General features: G+C 41.8%; 1 protein-coding gene across 6 annotated transcripts in view; it reads right to left on the reverse strand.

Annotated features, from left to right (window-relative positions):
- Nucleotides 1–19,029, reverse strand: part of PLEKHM3 (pleckstrin homology domain containing M3) — a 127,684-nt gene that overhangs the window by 65,810 nt on the left and 42,845 nt on the right. For 5 of the 6 annotated variants that reach the window (XR_008450557.1, XM_054070674.1, XM_054070673.1 and 2 more), the window contains exon 7: nucleotides 8,304–8,367. The exons of the other annotated variant lie outside the window; for it this stretch is intronic. Coding sequence is in view for 4 of the 5 variants with exons in the window: in XM_054070674.1 (XP_053926649.1) it covers nucleotides 8,304–8,367 (64 nt within the window). In the remaining variant the exon portion in view is untranslated. The remainder of the gene's footprint in view (nucleotides 1–8,303; nucleotides 8,368–19,029) is intronic. 6 annotated transcript variants of the gene reach the window in all.

Here is a 19,029-nt window from a genome sequence, read left to right on the forward strand (position 1 = left end):
ATACAAGTGGGAAAGAGATGGAATTGTCTCAGCATAAGCAAAACACCGGGAATTGACTTGTGCCCACTCCCCAGCCAGTCCTGCAACAAGACCCCAGCCCTACAGCTTCTGCCTTTACACTCAGTGTGTTTCATTCCTCTTTCCTCCTTTCTTCTTTGCCCACGGTTTCCAGGCAGCTACATGGCAATTTTGTCACACCCCAAGTTCTCCTAATCCTGTTGCAGGGATGAATTATAGGTTGTTTTAAGAAACAGGTATTCAAGCAAAGGTTAAAGGCTGTTTTAATCAAACAAGGTTGAAAGAGTACCAGGAATTTGGCTGGTAGAGAACAGAAAGCACTTTCCTTAGCTTAAAAACATACGTTACTCTAAACACACACACACAAGCAAATATGTATTCAGTCACAGAATATATATGTAAATGTTTTGCCCCCCTTCTCTGACTTTTTTTTAAGATTAAGCAGGCAATTGCATGCAGAGATATTAACTGACTCTACATGCCCACTGAGTAAGATGTTATTTCATGAGTGATACCACAAAATTAAAAACTTCCCTGCCTTGTGCAGGACTGGATCAGGGCATTTTAAGGCGGAGTCCTCTGAAGGATTTTAGAACAATAAAGCAACATACCAAGAAAATAGCTAGGATTAATCTGAAAAAAAACCCTCTGTGAGTACAAAGTATGTTTAAAAAAAGTGAACATTTTTCTTCTCTCAGGTAGCCATGAGACACTATTTTGTTTCCTTATAAACTCTGGTTTCTTGGGATGTTATTGCTCGAGATATGCCCAGCTGCCTCTCCAGAATAGACATTTTATGTGAAATACAGCAATGATGTTAGAGCCCACACTGCTAACCCTGATCTCCAGTACTGGGTCTTTCATTCTGCATAGCAAAAGAAGGAATATGCTTAACACAAAGCACTAGAAAAGGGATAGCTTATATTGCTACTGCCTCTTCTACGGGCTGAAAAAATTAAAATACTTCTAGCGATTTCAACTCAGGAACTCCTGCGAGCCACTGGCACCACTGCTGGGTTGCTCTAAACAGAGTTTAACTCTAAAAAGCCACACTTACCCCAAACAGCCTAGATTACACATTCACATGCAAAAGTACCACATGTATTTAACAAACTCTGTTGAAAACTGGTTTCAAGCAGCACAAAAACCAGGTCTGCTATTAAAAATCTCTGTTAGCAATCTTGCTGTATTTCCACACTTTGCCTCCAAGACTTTAAACACACCCAACTCAGTTAAACTTGTCTTCCTGGCTGCCAAAACGCTCCAGGTCAGCTCTTCCTCCACGAGCCTGGCTGGCTCTGCCATACTCTCTACCTGACCATGAGCCATTCTGAATAATAGCAACTCCCTTCCCCAGCAGAGCTGCAGTAAAAAAGAAATATCAGTAAGATCATTGCCATTACCAGTAATTGTAAGCAGAGCTGTCAGCACTTTGGGGAATTATACACACACCTGGAATATCAGCTAACCTGCAGTTTCCTGTTCTACTGAAAGGCAGCTCAGTGCTAGCGAACTCCAGGGAGTGAAAGAAATGAGTGATAAAGGAGCCACAGCCACAGGAAAGTATATAAGCTATTTAATTCCCGTTTTGCTATCAGACCTGTTAATATTTATGGAAATGTATGTTGTGTGGTTTTCCCATCGTAGGACTATTTTCATATTGTTCTGCTAATAGAGTTACCACAGTCCTAAGTCATAAAGGAAGGACACAACGGTGGCTATTAGCTTTATGTCATTATGGTCCAAGATGCATGTTTACATAGTTCAAGCACACAAACACAAGTGCCTCAAAATCTTAATGTATTTCAGTTGCACAACATATTTTAAATAGGTCAGACAGACAACCCCTCCAAAGGGCTGGTTTCCCTCTTTTGAACTTAATTGCCATTAGGATGTCTATTATAATCATATACATACTAAAGTGGGACCCATTTTACCTTAATCCTGTTAGAAATTACTTGTCCTGTGTGTCAGTGGAAGCCTGCAGCAGAGCTGGGAAAAGAGTCCGTATCTCATGTGCCTCAGGATAAGAACTGGATCACTGTACTAATTAACAGAGTGTGTGCTTCTCACCCCCCTACACAACCATCTGTTTCTTTCTACCTCCTATCAAATATTTAAGAGCAGGAGCTGTGCCTGACACTTGAGTTAAAACCCACCACTGTTTTAAACCAGCTCTACTCTGAGCAACCAGCCCGTGGCCAGCAGAATACCGGTAGTAACACATTGCAGGACCTGCACCTGCGTCACACATGCTGTACCAACCCTTGCGTGGGAGGCTGGGGGTGTAAATCAACATTTTCACTACAGTGCCGAACTCTGACCTGTGGCAGCTATGGCATAGACGCATCTAGCATTTTGCTGCCATTGTGGAGCACGGTGAGCTCCAGCAGAGAACTGTGACGGACAAATCTTCAACCACCTCCGCCCAGCCAGGCCTGACAAAAACCTAATTCTCCTCATTTGCTACCTCTTGCCCTTCAAGCAAAAAAAGGCTTGCCTAAACTTAAAAGGATCTGCTGGTACAGGTACATGGGTAAACCTCTTTGGTAAACAAAAGTTAAAGCTGATATGGCTTATACTGAATCACTGAATGAAACAAGTGACAGCAAAAGACTTTCTCATTGATACAACCAACTTGCACTAATGCTTTTACAGGTATGGCCATACCTGTTAAGAACAAGGGCTGTGGGTGTTTGTCATGCACCTCCCAGTAACACTTCTAATACTAGAGGAAGCCCAAAGTCTGTTAGCCAAAAGCCAGCTTTGTCAATCAGGAGGGCCACATGCACACCACAGCTTTCACCAGCACAGGCACGTGGGCGAGATGCCACGTCTCATCCCTTTTATGTGCAAATAAAAAGAAACTGCTGGGCACGGACCCCACCACTAATGTGCTCAGAAGTCATCAGGCTGTATGTTGTAAGTCTAAGCTGAGCATTTCTCAGTAATTTATGAGGACTCACTGACCAGAAAAGATATACTTTTGAAAAAAACAGCAAGTAAAGAGCATAAAAGGAGTCCACATCTCCTTGCAGGCTTTGCTACTGCTGGGATTCATGAAGTAAATTGTCTAAAACAACCTAAAGTTTTGCGCATGCAAAAATGCTAAAAAGAGCATCGCCAATCTCCTCCTTCATCTCAGTTCAGGAAAATACACAGAGGACCCAAATTTGCAACTGGAAAAGCAGGAGTGATGAAAATACAGCATGGGCTAAAAGCCTAGAAAACTGAACAAAACCTAACAATTTCTTTCTCATTAGGCTTCCTAATCCTGTTTTAACAATACACTAGGCTCAAATTAGGTGTAACTTAGGTTTCATTTAAGTTCTTTTTTATTCCCTAGATTTTTGTTAGGGAACACTATATGAGCAAAATCTTGAACACAAACTTTAAGATTTTCATACTGGCAAAGCTTCTATTAGCCTGAACTGCTTACCTAGTCCAAAACCTTATCAGACACTGTAATCAGTATTATATACATCAGGGGAAGATGAAAGCATTGACTCCTCTGTCACTACGGAAGACATCTTCATAATCCCCTCAGTAAATAATATGTCTATCTATGTGTAACTGTGGACATTCTCATTATGAACACTTAATCCTCTCAAAGATGATAAACTTTTGGCCTCAGTAATATTACTGTGGCATTAAGTTCCTCATATTCGCTGTGTGTTCTGCAAAGAATCATTTCCATTAAGGATTTTTACGCGGTTCTCATATTCCCTGTATGACCTGTGCTATATTGTTTTGAGAACAAGGCTCTCCTGTTCATCCATTCTCTCCACCGTTCCTCACACTGTAGGTTCATCTACAGGGGTATAGTCAAAAAAGTTGAACTAAAGTAAATGGATGTTTCAATTAAATTTTAACAGATTAGTTTATTTGCAATGTTAAAATGGATAAATTATACTACATTAAACCCCTGTATGGACATACACATTCAGAATGTAAGTGGCCTTAATAAAATTTAGCTCACTTTGCTTCCAAAGTAAATGGAGATAAACCAAATGAAAGCCACTTATATTTTGAATAACAGTCTTTATGGTGTGATTCAATGCAATTCAACTCATCATTTTAAATTCCCGTATTTTGTCACCTCAATTTTTTTTCTGAGTGTTCCCATATAAACAAGTCTTCGAATCATTGACTTTTAAATTGCCTGTCTCATTCACAATTTCCATCCTTGACATCCAGTCATTTCTGCCATTACGTGGATCCTTTTTATTTTACTGTATCTTTTGGAGGTAATAACCGGGGCGAAATAATTGCACTGATTAGGAGTGTTTCTACAGTAAAGGCCACCACTGCAATAATCTTTGTACACTTGTATATGTTGCTATTTAACATAAAAAACAGGCAACACATTAGTTAACTCTCTGTGTGGATTAAGCATCTGAATTTTGAACTTGTCACAACACTTATCTTCAGGTTTTTTATTTTAAAAGCTCCCATTAACATGGAATCCAGTATAAGTAGTAAGAATTACTTTTCTTAAGAAATACAAGAGTCTCATCTGAGTCAGCATCTGTCCAAATCAATGCTTAAGTGTGTAAAAAGTGCTAGTGTTACCAAAAGCAGCCCCATAGTCACACAAAATGAACAGTTTTGAACTCCAGCTTGCATGAGTTGTGTCCACAAAATCAGGATATGTCCACTTGCAATGTCTGCAGTGAACAGAGTTTATTTACACTTCGAGTAGGTGTAGGATGAAGCTACCCTGGACTATAACTGCACCATCAGGGACTGTAATGCACATAAATTAGAATCATAGAATCATAGGATAGTTTGAGTTGGAAGGGACCTTAAAGAACATCCAGTTCCAAACCCCCTACCACGGGCAGGGACACCTCCCGCCAGACCAGGCTGCCCAAGGCCCCATCCAGCCTGGCCTTGAACACCTCCAGGGATGGGGCAGCCACAGCTTCCCTGGGCAACCTGGGCCAGTGTCTCACCACCCTCATGGTGAAGAAATTCCTCCTTATGTCCAGTCTAAATCTGCCCCTCTCCAGACTATACCCATTGCCCCACTACAAGCCTTTGTGAATAGTCCCTCCCCAGCTTTCCTGTAGCCCCTTCAGGTACTGGAAGGTTGCTATAAAGTATCCTCAGAGCCTTCTCTTCTCCAGGCTGAACAAGCCCAAATTTCTCAGCCTGTCCTCCTATGGAAGGTGCTCCAGCCCTCTAATCATCCTCATATCTCTCCTCTGGACCCTTTCCAACAGCTCCATATCCTTCATACGTTAAGGATTCCAAAATTGGATGCAGTACTCCAGATGAGGTCTCACAAGAGAGGAATAGAGGGGCAGAATCCCCTCCCTCGACCTGCTGGCCACGCTTCTTTTGACGCAGACCAGGATATGGTTGGCCTTCTGGGCTCTGAAAACACATTGCCAGCTCATATCGAGCTTCTCATCAACCAGCACCCTCAAGTCCTTCTCTGGAGGGCTGCTCTCAATCACATCATCCCCCAGCCTATACTGAAACCGTGGACTGCCCCTACCCATGTGTAGGACCCTGCTCTTGGCCCTGTTGAACCTCATGATGTTCACAATGGCCCACTTCTCCAGCTCGTCTAGGTCCCTTGGGATGACATCCCATCCTTTAAATGAGAGTAATCCATTTTTCCACTGTACAATATCTGCTAAAACCAGCAACTTCAGGATTGAGTACTTGCTTCCTAACAACTGGAGATCTTCCTCTTTAAAGATTTAATTGACCGTTTTAGCCCTGGATAAACTGGCTAACAGCGATGCAGTGATGCTGACGATGATGCCAGGCAGATGATGTCAGGATGGGATGGAAAGAAAAGCAAGTGTAGCCAATGGGGCAGACAGACAAGCTGTCACACTTTGTATTTCTGCTGGTTAAATCTCAATGCACCTAATTAGTTATGTCACCTGCTACACCTCCAACGACAATGACAAGAGGATTCTAAGAATATGTACACCATGGGAATGCCCATTGATAGACTTGCTGTAAACTTTAAGGACTGTAAAAATTTAGGACATTTTGTTTCAAATTTTCCTGCTCTGCTTTTAACCTCACAGGCAAGGTCTTCCCCAGTAGAGCCCTGTCCAACTAGATCCAAGCGATAACCATTCCCAGACCACCACATAGCTCAAGTATGTACTCTGCCACATCCATAAGGTCCAGGCACGGAGCTCTGTTAAGCTTGGAAAGAGATTCAAGTTGGATTTAATTTTAAAATAGTACTATATGCTGCTTCATGTACTGGCAAACAGACATTCCAACTTTTTTTGCATCTAAGAATAGGCCCTTATACCACATTTTTGAAACTCAGCTGCTTGGTAGGAAATGACCCATGTTTTCTAGGATCTTTAAAGAGAACTTGGCTAGAAAACAAATCAGAACTGAGCTGGACTAACCAGGGTAAATATTGCTTATATCTGCAGATTACCCCTCTCTGCTTTTCTAATTCACTCACCATGCCTTATCTTTCCATTAATCTTTAATAAACCTTTTAGTTAATTCCCCAAACACATGCAATCTACATGACAGCAGGATACAGTGCAAAAACAGCCCATGGATATGAGGAAATAGGTGGCAGAGGAATCAAAAGGAGGGGAAACTTTTAGGATTAAAAAGCACCCAAACTGTAGACCAGAAGAAAACAATGAGCAATCGGGTGAAAACAGTGGTAAGGGGCAATCCAGGGAGGAGGCAGAGGCTATGAGGGTATTAGTGTTTCTCCAGCTGCTGGATTCATTTCCTTAATGGGGCTCTCCTCCCCCTTTCCGCTCTGGTTCCACTTTGACAGAAGCCGGCAATCCAATTTCAAACTTGGAGCCTCTATAATGTGGAAAACCTTCTCTAGGCTGACAACAAGGATATAGCTAGATTAAAAGGTAAATGCAATTTAACCCAGCAGAAACAGTAATCAAATTATATTGCCCCTAAATATGATAAGTTTGCAGCTGGGGCCCTCAGGGGAAGAGAAGGTGTCTTGCAAACACAAACACAAAGAAACATGCTAAAGGGAACTGCTAAATCAATGGATGAATTGTGACTTCTACCCTCCCTCCCTCCCACAGGGTGCTTGATAAACTGCTGATTGCTTCTAAAACATCTACTACCAATGTTAGGAACTGATTAAGCAGCTTACAAAGCACTTGGGGCTAATAGGCAGGCCCACCAGGGAGACTGCAGCTCTGGAGTTAAGTAGCTTGCTTTTTCATGGTTTGATTATTACAGATGAGATAGTAGAACACGCTGAAAAGATATGGAAGCAGTTTTAGACCTCCAGTGACTCCAATGATTTTATATATGTTATAATTTCTACTCTGTGACTTCACCAGTCAACAAAAGCCACGCTTCCCGTACTTGTGTAGTCTCCAGCTCTGAGGGGCATCTGAACTCTCTCAACTTAAAGTGTCAGCTGAACGTCCAGAACTGACAATGCTACCTGTTATCCTGCAGAAAAGGCACCACTAGACAAGGGAAACAGTGGAAGAAGCTTAAAATAGCGTTTCACATATCACTAGCAATGACATTAGTGTGTGAACACAGATGTACCCTGGTCGGCTAGTGCATCCGACTCCATTGAATCCTCCATTGCCCATCTGAGCGCTGCAGCACATTCCCCTTAGACAATCTTAGACAATCTACCATCTCTTCAACTCTCTTTTGCCTAATTCTTCTTATTTATTCTGATATGCAACAAAAGTCTTGTTCAGGCAGCTGTACGTGTGCTTCCTTAGTTCAATCAATATCACTGCAAAGACAAATTTTGCTGGTGCATAACCTCTTCTGTAGTCACAGCTGTCACAGAAACGCTGCACAGTTTAACTTTGTGTAGCAGGCCTGCTGAGGCTTTTGCAATTTTTTTTCCCTCTCTTGTGGTAATGCCTAGCGGACTTTGTAACTAAGCATGTTGCACCAGGCACTGTACAAACTCATAAATTCTTGAATAACTATTCTTTCAAGCAAAGAAATAACTACTACTTGTCACCTGTAGGCTGAGGCTTAGATGAGCATTCATAGATAAGATGAAGAATTTCTCACAGCAAAGTTCTCCTTGCAGACTAGTCTTCTTTCACAGCCGCTTTCCAGCCCCATTTCAACATTGATGCTCTAGGTTTTATCTCTCATCCCTAACCAATGCCTCCGTTAACTCATTTTTATATTAAACTATAAACCATAGAGATGGCTTGGAAGTAAAGCTATTTATGCTACAATTAGCTAGAAGGGGGAAATGTACAGTTAGTACTGAAGATGAGAATAGGCTTGAGGTGTAACTGGTGGAATTAGTTGAAGAAACCTACCTGCTGAAGGTCTGCAAGAGAATAAAGATGGATTTGCTGGAGAAGATACTCTCTGGGAAAGATCCTGGAAAAGAGAAAAGTGGATTTATGTCATGTCCTATTTGACTGGGAAACATAAAAGTCTCCTCTCCCCACCAAGAGACTGCAGAACAAGGATGCTAGAGTGAGTTTGTCAGAAACCGGAATTATGTCACCCTTTAAGCATAAGCTACTTTTACAGCATTCCTCATGGGCATAACAGTTCAACAATCAGAAGGAAAGCTGTGCCCGTGTCATTCTCCAACTGCCAGGTAACCATGTACCAGAACATTTACAGCCGTTGAGAGCTCATCCTGAGCACAGGTGTTTCTTTAAACAATTCACCCAGTAAAACAAATAACTCAAACTACACATTGAAAGTATTTCTTATGGTTTTCAGTACAAGATTCTTGGTCTGCTAGAAAGCTGTAAAAGTTAATTTCAGATGTGATTGATTTATGGGTTTGCAACTGAAACAACTACATTGGGAAAAAGGTCATGCAGACACCTTTCTTCCAACATACATATTCTTTCAGAAATTTATATTGATTCCCTTCTGCATACAGAAATAGATGTATTCATATATACTTTATAATGACTGATTCGAGAAGCCCACACCTTCCATACAGAAACCAAGATTTCAGGCAAGACCATCGATTATGCACTGGCTTGTTCAGTAAAGCTAAATTACAGAAACTTGAACAGAGATGGCCTAAATAGAGTGACTTGCAGTAAAACAAAAAACTACGTTAAAGCAACAATACAAAGAAAAATGGTCCTTGTAAAGGTAAGTAGATATTAGCAAGGAAGTTTATGAAAATCTATGTATTTGCCTTAAAGATGTCAGGAAGAGAAAAAGTGCATCTAATGAAAATGCCTGTCTTTGTGGCCACACATAGAGAAACAACCAGCCAACCAGCTCTATTTTCCATCCACACAGGACAAATAAAACACCACACTAAGGTATCGCACAGAGTGGAGAATCACATCAGTTGCAAAATATGCAACCAAATAACTCAAGAGGTGCAACTACTTTACACTACATGTTGCTTAGAGAAGTAACTGCGAACTCAGTTCCTACGTTACAACCATGTAGTTTTAAGGCAATACAGAAAAAAAATTCTTGATATTATTAAATGCATGAACAAAGCTCTGGCAAAGACTGGTTTGTAATAGTAGAACTGAATGGCAGTGAACAGAAAGACCACTGGACACGTGCAGAAAGCCAGTGATACTGATATGAACTTACGTGATCATGATATGAATTTACATGATCATGATATGAGACTAATGAGAAAGTACACGGGAACTCCAAGAAGAGATTGTAGAAGCTGCCACAACACCATTAGCTAAAGCACAGATTAGCAGGGATAACGGTACCAACAGCAATCTTCGACAGAACACCGAATCTAAGAAATAATGGAAGCACCTCAGTTCATTCTACTCCATTAGGCGTCTTAAACAATTACCTTAAACTGATGCTTTCAAAACTGTCTTGGAGGGACGTTTCACTGCTGTTAAGGTGAGGTGTACAAAGCCACATATTCCTTTTCTACTTTTTGGGGTGGGAGGGGGAAAAGTCCCGCAAGCAAGGCACTGATAACTGGGCACTGCCAATCTTACAGCACTCTTCGGAAGTAGGACTGTGCCCTTGCTCCTTCTGGCTCACCAAGCACGTCCACTCTACCCACCTAATTCTCAGCTGCAGTCTCACCGAGATACTGCCTTTTCCCCCTTATACCACCACTCCTATTAGAAATGAACATGTTTCAGTGGCTCTGCTGCATCACACCTTCATAATGAATTTGGCACAATGTCAAAGAGCACTAGAAAACAGTCAAAATCCAGATACCAGACAACATATAATATTGGTACTCATAGAGAAGATTCATTAAAATTGATTGCTAAGGAGTGAACTCCGAACAGCATTTTAAAGCCATTAGTACTTTTCAGCTGTGACAAAATTTCTTTCATTAAAATTTTCCCATCATTCTCCCTCCCCTGATCACACAGGCAGGCACTAAACAGTGTGGTAGCTTTGCCAGGAACTGTATTATTTGCTGATGCCCTTACAGTGCTGCCTAGGAAAATAATTAGCTAATGAAAGATTTCCTTTTGCAGGAAATAACCTGAATAGCCCATAAGGCAGAAATTGTGAACGACTAATATCGATGACTAACATCACGTTCCCCTGCCTTCAAGGACTGCATTTTATTTCCTGCAAGTGCTAACTCCTAATAAAAAGCATGCAAATGAAAACAAACTCATGATCAAGGGACTCCTTTTGTCAGGGTCAGCACAGGCCCTGGTGACAGTCATCTCCTCCTTGTACCTGTTCACCTCCCTAAGATACGTTAGTTTACAGCAGCAGCTCTGCAGAACCATCATCCAACATTCCTCCTCCCTTCCAAATCTATTTCCAGGAAAAGAAGTAGGCACTGCCCTCCCAGTCTTATGAAAAACACACACGCACATACCCAGCACTCAAGTGAGTGGAGTGCTTATTTCCATTGCTATGGAAACTGAGGCATTAAAAAACCCTCAGTAAGTAAGGCTGGTCCAGCTTCAGATTTTCAGTCCTTCTATCGACCTGAAAAAAAATCACAATTTGGTTGTGGTGGGCCACAGAAAAACAGCTCAAGCTTGCAGATACAACAGCATTTACAAAATGTCTCATGAAGCAACCAGACAAGTTCCTGAATGGTTCCCAATACAAACACTCCTTCAGCACCTGCCCACGTCACCAAAGGTGGAGAGCACACAGCTCCATGAGTGTGAAACCACTGAAATGACCTAAAAGTAGACAGCTCAGTCTCTGATCATCTAAAATATAAACGCTGTGCCCCCACCACACGGTGAGTTGAGTGGCTGCTTCAAAACACATCTTGCTGTGCTGCACATCTGCAATTAAAATCTCCTCCAGAAAACTTCTATGAGTCCAATTTGGAAAGAAAAACCAAACCTCAACATCTACCTGAATATAACTAGTGAAGCCACTTCCCAAAACCACGTTTGTTTATTGCCAGTTTTGTCAGCCTCTAGCAAGTGGGGAACAAGAGCGCAAGAGGCACCAGAATATCAAACTCAAACACACTTAAACCTCATCATAAAACACAAGCAAATCAGTCGGGGCAGGAAATCCACACCGCCTAAGTAGTCCATTGCACAAGAAAATGAAGGATGGCTGGTTTCCAAGGGCTTGCCTGTCTGCACAGGTTCCCTGAGCCTAATGAGGGGATGGTTGATGTAAAATCTTTGTCAGTAGGGGACACACAGGACTAATTCAGAGCGTCTTGCTTCTGACCAGGACACTGCCTCTCATGTAAGTAGTAGGAACTTAACGTCTGCCATCTCCATCCCGCTGTCAACAGCAACTGAAACTGGCCAAAGGAAGTTGAAGTCAGTATACAACAGGTGAGATGGGCTCACACAAACAAAACACCATTGCATCAGCATCCCAAGTACTACATGGCATCCAAATCAACCTAAAATGACATTCATGTCTAAAAATCTGGCACAGACCACAGAACAGGCTAAGATAACTGCACTTAGAAGTATTTCACCACAAAATACATATTTACTTTCTGCACGAGATGGAACTTTGAACATGCTTGGGTCAATATAGGGCCTCAATCCAAAAAGATCAAAACACGTGCTTGTATTTTATATTTCCCTTAATATAAAGGCCCTTACAAACACCAAATGGGATATCACTGATAAGTTATTTGAAAACAAAATAAAAGACGTCAGTTTTGTAAACCTTTTGATTGATGCACTACAACAAACTAGACTTTTTTTTTTAAAGTTGGTCAATTAAAAGCATTCAATAAACAGCGTCCTTTCAGTCAAATCTTAACACAGAAAGAAACTGGAATGAGCTAGACAGAGGTCAAACACATGTTAAGACTCATCACAATAAAAACCCAAACCTCTGCTGCTTCAGAATGTGACCTGTGACCCCTGAGAGGCAAATGGTATCGAGTGCACGTCCCACTAAAAGCAACTCCTAAGCTTTCACAGTTTGGAAACTCCCGGACCAGTTTCACCACTGATGCAAAACAGAACAGTTGTGAGTCACAGGATTGCTGGGCTGTAAACCCTTGCTACCGGTCAGGGTTAAGCCTGCAATGAACAAACCAAGTTCAATGCTAACCAGCCCTCTAGCTTTGCCAGTTCCTGCAAACAATGAAATACAAAGTCCTACTGGTTAAAGGTCTCTAAATTGCTTTATTGTCATGTCCTAGAAATAAAAACAATCAATGCAAGCAGGAAAGAAATCCACCATCAGAGACTTTTGGTCCAACTAAAAGAAAGAATTGAGCATTCTCAGTTTGTCATTATTGTTATTATTTTTTGTTTGATACTTTGTAATCTGAAGCACAACCTTCAGGCAAGACAGAACCAGAAATTTCATCTGTTCCCTTTTGGATGATCTTATCAGGTAAGTATTTGCACAAACAAAGGTTATCTGTTAGTGTCCTCCTGCAAACAGAACCACAGATAAGACTTTGCTTTTTGCATTTGGACAAAGTGTATAGTCATGGTGCTTTGTTAGCACAAAGTAATTGCCCTGCGTTTAAAGCTTGTTTATCATCACCTTAGGTAATTTTTCTCCAACGGGTTAAATACCCTGACAGCTCTGCTAAAGCTACAAGCAATTAATCTGCCCAAGCCTGACAGTAGAACCAAAGTACAAACGTGATAAGCAGAGCGAACTCTTCTTTTTACAGCGCAATGGAAAGAAATCAAGTTAGCTAGGAGGTAGGCACAACCAAGTCTCTTTGGTACCAAAAAGCCTGTTGAAACCTAGGATGGGAGGGGGAAGAGGAAGCTGGCACCACGATTTCACACGCCAGCCAGGAGCATCTTGTTTGACCAGGTTGGGAACTGTATGACTGAGCTCTGACTCAGAGGAGACGCAGATGCACCAGTCTAGCACGCAGCCACATTCAGATGTCCTCTCCACCCCTTCGCAGGAAGCTGCTACACCCACAGCTGGCACAGCACCGCAGGGACCAAGTCCATTTCCTCAGCCGACACAATTCATACCCTGGCAATGCAACTTACACCACTGCCAATTTACTTTCAGGCTACCAGCGCACACTGCAAGCTAAAGCAGCTGACAGGCAGGCACATGCTGATGACAGCTGTTCCTGTGGATCTTTCCACCCCAGATGAGGGGCAAGAGAACCTCTGCAGCCCCACAGGCAGCCTCACCCCCAGATGCAGCAGCCACCGTGTGCACTCTGATCTCACTGGCAGGAGCTCAAATGGTTCAGAGCTACCATTTGATTTAAAAAGTACAGGGGAGTATCATCGAATCGCCAGTTATCCCAGATATACGTGGCTGCGTAAATAATATCTCTTGCTAGGTCTTCTCTTGCAATTAATTTGACATGGAATCCGTAAATTTAAGGTAGAGAAAAGCATCAGAGATGATGGGAAAAGGCAGGATTTTTTTTCCAGTGCTGCAAATTCTTATAGTTTTATTCAGGCATTTGATTTCATATTTCCTGGAAAATCCCAGCTCCTGGTAGTATGTTGGGAAAAGAGAACTCTAACCTTCCAGCCAAAAAAGTTACTCAGGGAAGCGAGGCCCAGGAAAACCTGGGATTTGAAAGCCAAAAGGTAATAATAAATGAAAGAATTTAAAATAAAACAAATAACGACTTATTTATTTAATTATTGTGGTATTATACAATACTAATGATTTTTTTCTAATTCTATGGGTTTGTCTAAAAAAACATTTGTGAACCATTTCACACTCCTGGCTATGTTCTGGGAGCAGCCACTCCTAAATACCTTCAGCCCACACTTAAGTTAGATTTATGAGCAAGCACGTTCAGGTAAGGTATTTTTTCACGTTGTTATGAAATTCCCCGTGAGCATCCCTATGTTAAAACAGTTACTTTTATCATTCATCAGCAATCCTGAACCAGTACATAAATCTTCAATTAAAACGCAGTACACTAACTCTCTCCCTCTGTGGTTAGTTGAACAAGGTTATGGCAACATTGTGAAAGACAAGAATTACTACAGATCAAATTCAGGAATCAAATACCACTGTTACTAAAAGCGAGATGCAGTGAATTAGAGGCACATAGTTTCATTTTGAAATCAAAATAGCTTAGATCACCAAATTAACTGGAAATGAAAAATAAGAAAATGCTCTCTGTTTTCATCAGGCACTTCTGAACCCTTGGAGTTTGCTGCTGGAAGTTCTGATAAAAAAACATAAGGATAAAAATAGCACAAGTCATATTGAACGTCCACAACTAATAGGAACTTCTTTTTAAATCATTATGTTTTTTTACAGCAATTTAGTCTCAAAAGCTGAATGAAAACCACCAATTAGAAAGATGTCTAATATGACTGATCTATTTGACAAGGTGGTGTGCCCCTAGACTGGTAACACGAACTGAAAGACCCATGTGTCCTCTGGAAAACTTAGCATATACACCTTGCCATGCTCCTTGGCTGGATCCTTACCACAGTAGAGCACTGTCTTGTGCTTTTAACCTTCCCTGGTCTTGAGCAGACAGCAGCACTGCCCTGCCACTCTGGCTGCTCGCACACACATCTTGTTTGCTCCAGCTCTGTTTAGTACCCTTAGCTGAAACAAAAGATACAAGTCCAGATTAACTCCATCCCCCACACTTCTAGCCAAATACTTATGAAGATGTTAACTTGTAGGGACCCTGCATGCACAGTTACCTCTTCAAAAAGACAAGCGCTGAAGCAAAGAGGCAGTCGGTTTGTAAGAGCTCCATCAGCCGGCATACTTTCTTTCAGCTACTGTAATGCCTACATGGATGCAGTATCTATATAAAACAACAAGTGGGTTGTGCATATGTCTCTGCTTTTATTTTCTCACTCTGGTGTTAACACTGGATTCTCTCAGGATATCCACATATTCTCTTTGAATGAGTTTCTCTCTTGCTCTCCTTCCAATCAGCCGTGCAACAGATTTTCTTCTTCCGTTGTTCTTGCTGTTAACTGAGATCCCTGAGAGTAGTTCTATGAAACCATATCCTTCCATTCCTTTCCTGCTCAAACTTTCTTTTTGCAGTATCTGCTTTCACAAGTTGTGTGTTTGTTCTCCTGCTCTGGGCTTTTCCATACTCCAAACGGCCTACCCATTGCCAAGAACGGAGAAAAGAGTCCCCTTTAACAGTCTAGACATGACTTAATGACCTTCTGTTGTCCTTGGTCTAAAAGATGACATAGCCCCATCTTCACATACGTGAGGTATTTGGTGGTATAGTGATTGCATAAGATCAATCAGGATTCCTGTGATGTGTTTAGACAGGTTCCCCAATTGCCACACAAATATTTTGAAAGTAATCTACTCCTGTGTCAGAAGTGATATGTCTAAGGCCTCACTGTAGGAAGTGACAGGACTCTATTGTTCAGCATAACTGAATTTGAGCTTGTTTCGCACCGTGCTGACAGACCAGCAGGCTCAGCCAGGACCACACGTCTGCAGCACTGGAGGGGTACCTTTAACCTCCTGCTGCAACAACAAGCTCTAATTTGGTCTTCCTGTAAGACACCAGGTAATATCCAGCACTAGAATTTTGCTACGTAAAAGTGATGTATTGCTGTTCTAGACCTGACAGACAAATGGTATCAGAGATGAGTAACAGAGGGAAATGTTTCCATACAGTTTCTCACCACCATTCAGAAGACTTACTCAAAGATCAAGGGCACTGCAAGGGGCACTAAGGTATAAGGGCATGTGCTACAAAAGGTTTACCTTGTGTCACTGCCATCTGTCTAAAACATCTGGGCTAGCAACGCCTGAACTGCAAGTTTAAGTGTATAGCTGAGAGAGCAGAAAGCCCAAAGAGAGCTCCAAGGCTGACCTGGGTTAGCCCAACCTACAGCAGACGTGGAGGTGCCTCAAGACTTCCCAAAAATCATTCTGACAGCTCCTTGACCTGAAGAGCCTTCAAGTATGACAAGACAGAGGAAAAGAGACTGTGGTATATGGACATGCTGTTAGTGTGTCTTATGTGTAGAGATAAAAGGAAGAAAGTAAAACCAGAATAAAACTTGCATCATTCAGCACGGCTTCACAATATATCCTCATTATTTAATGGGTCTGGACATTCTTGCTCTTTCCCAGCTATCAGTTTTATCGACTCCATCTTGCCTGCCTGCGCCATTCATTCATCACTCCTCATTCCACAATCTACAGGTGGTGGTAGGATCTGTACGGCTCCACTTGTACTAATTCTCTGTTGGCTCTAGGTTTCAGGCTTGTATTTTTCTGCCTGAACAGCATCCACACAAGCAAAGCAACCAAAACAAGCGAGAACTTGTTGAGTAAAGACATTTTAGGCAAATTATATCTGTTGCAACACTAAGGTGACAGCCACAGCCAGCCAGGCATAATAATGTCGCTTGTAAAACAGGGAGCTCAGCAACAGACTCAGAGTCTCAGCTACTCTCAGAGGAACACTGCTGATATACACCGTTGGAGGGCCTTATTTCTCTTCCCAGTCAGTCTTTTATTTTTTTCCCTTGCAGAATACATAAAGAGCTTTGAATTCAGTGGAGCAATAGGTGAGAACAAATCCTTATAACCGATGAAGACCACTTTTGTTGTGAGCCTTCCAGCTAGTTTCAGGATTTCTTCTGCTTCCTTTCCTTCTTTCTTTTCTTCCCTTCTTTCTACTTGCTTCTTCAAAGTTCACAATGTGGTTCAGCCCCGGGTTCTTAGCTAGATGCCAAGTTTCAAAGTTCCCAAAGTACCTAATTAGGCACACCAAGCATTACAAATAACATTTCCACATTTAGGCCAACTGGATCCTGAGCTGACCTGGTTTATAGCCATCTGGAATTCTTCAGGAAAAGTGACTTGTAAGCACTGTAAACAGTTTTGTCTTCCCAGAGGACACCAAGAGTTTCCAGCTTCATTGCCATCTTCATTATGCAATCTGGGTTCAAGAGCAAGGTATACATTTAAAGATGATGATAATGCAAATAGTATTAATAAAAGGAACCTCAAAGTGATCTGCTTTTCCCTAATAAGGCAGGGTCTATCAGTGTCCTAAAAGCAGCAAGATGCCAATACAATTAATCAGTCTGTTCTCCTTAGACAGCAATGGTAACAGTTTGTTTCAGTCTGTTTATATGGGTCTGACAGGTCTTCAAGACGCTGTGTTCACTTGCTTGTGATTAATAGTCATTCACATGCTAAGGTGAAGACCAAGCAGAAAAAGAATGTTTTCAGAGCAGGACAGATAACTGGATTGTCTCCCCCAGCCTTTCATTTCTAACTAGGAAACAGCACTAAATTTAGGAATGCTGTTTCATCATATTGTTTAAACTCCTCCTATTCTTGCAGCTCGCCCACGTGGTGGGCCAAAGAGAAATGTAAATCACATATTTCCTTCATTTACTCTTCAGTTGTGCTCTATAAAGCCACCGTATTGATAGCAAATATCTGCACATTGTGATACTACACGCAAAAAGCAAAGCCATTGGGACCAGTTTTGAGCAAGGAATAACTCCTTCTGGGAAAAGAACTTTTCTTCCTTCCCATCTCTGCGAATCTCTTACAGGAGATCTGAGGGACCAGCTGAGCACCAAACCCATCCCAACAGAGATTTCACAGCCCAAGAAGGAGCTGGACACTAACAAGTGTTTTGTACACTCCTTCAAAGGCTTTTACAGTACTTTTAACAAGTCCTACCAAACCGGAGATGCTTCCCCAGTATAAAAGCAAACCCTTCTTTGGTCTGGGATCCTCTTCTCTACCACAGAGAGCTTTAATTGGAGACAGTGTGAAGGAACTCAGATAAGAAAAGGGAGCATCTGCAGTATTTCCTAGTTTCCCCTTCTACCACGCTGGGTGTTTCATGTTGATACAGGGAGGTTTCTGCCCCAAGAAAAGACCATGCACATATTTCTATGATAGTATTTGTCCATTCTCTCGCCTCCATTTCCTCACCACTTGTCATCTCTCCTTTTTCGAGGCAGGTTTTTGGACTCCCTCTTTGTCCTGGTTTCTTCATTAACTCTTAATTTCTTGAGATCCCTTCCCTCTTTGAATCTCCTCCTTCTCCTGGCTTTCCCTCATCCTTTTGTCCCTAGTCCATTCATTCCTCTGCTTAGGCCTCCTTTGATCTCTTGTCTTTCAGTCTCTTACCCCAGCCCATTCAGCCTCATGCCTCCTCCTGTCTATTTTAATCAGGGCATTCTTTTCTTCAGCATTAATCAGACAGCATAATTTCTTTTCTTCCACTTTTTGTGAACGGCAGCCTCCACATACCTTATTCTTCTTTTAGTTCTATTGCAGTTGAAGAGGATGGTAAAGGAAAGTTATTACAGCTGAATAGCAAAACAGTTCTGCAAGATAATACCACCCTCTAGAATTAAAAAAAAAAATAAAAATCATCCTAATTTCTAAAATGCTGTAAGCTGCCCTATCAAGTAACAGGAACTGAGCAGTAAGACATAAACACACGTTAATACATAGCGGGGCTGACTCAAGAACTTAGTAGTACTCTCCAGAAACCTGTTGCTATATCCATCTCTTAGATGTTCTCAGTAGTCCATCAAAGCAAAGACAGAGGCGATGTACCTAATAGCAGATCACCTCACTCCTTACCTAGGAAAAAGGCACTAGTATGGCCTCCTCTCCCTCACAGAGAATTCAGATCACTCACCCCTGAAACACCATGCTCAAAATATAGCCACT

Source organism: Cuculus canorus, chromosome 6 (genome assembly GCF_017976375.1).
Source record: "Cuculus canorus isolate bCucCan1 chromosome 6, bCucCan1.pri, whole genome shotgun sequence".
In the NCBI taxonomy this organism is placed as follows: domain Eukaryota; kingdom Metazoa; phylum Chordata; class Aves; order Cuculiformes; family Cuculidae; genus Cuculus; species Cuculus canorus.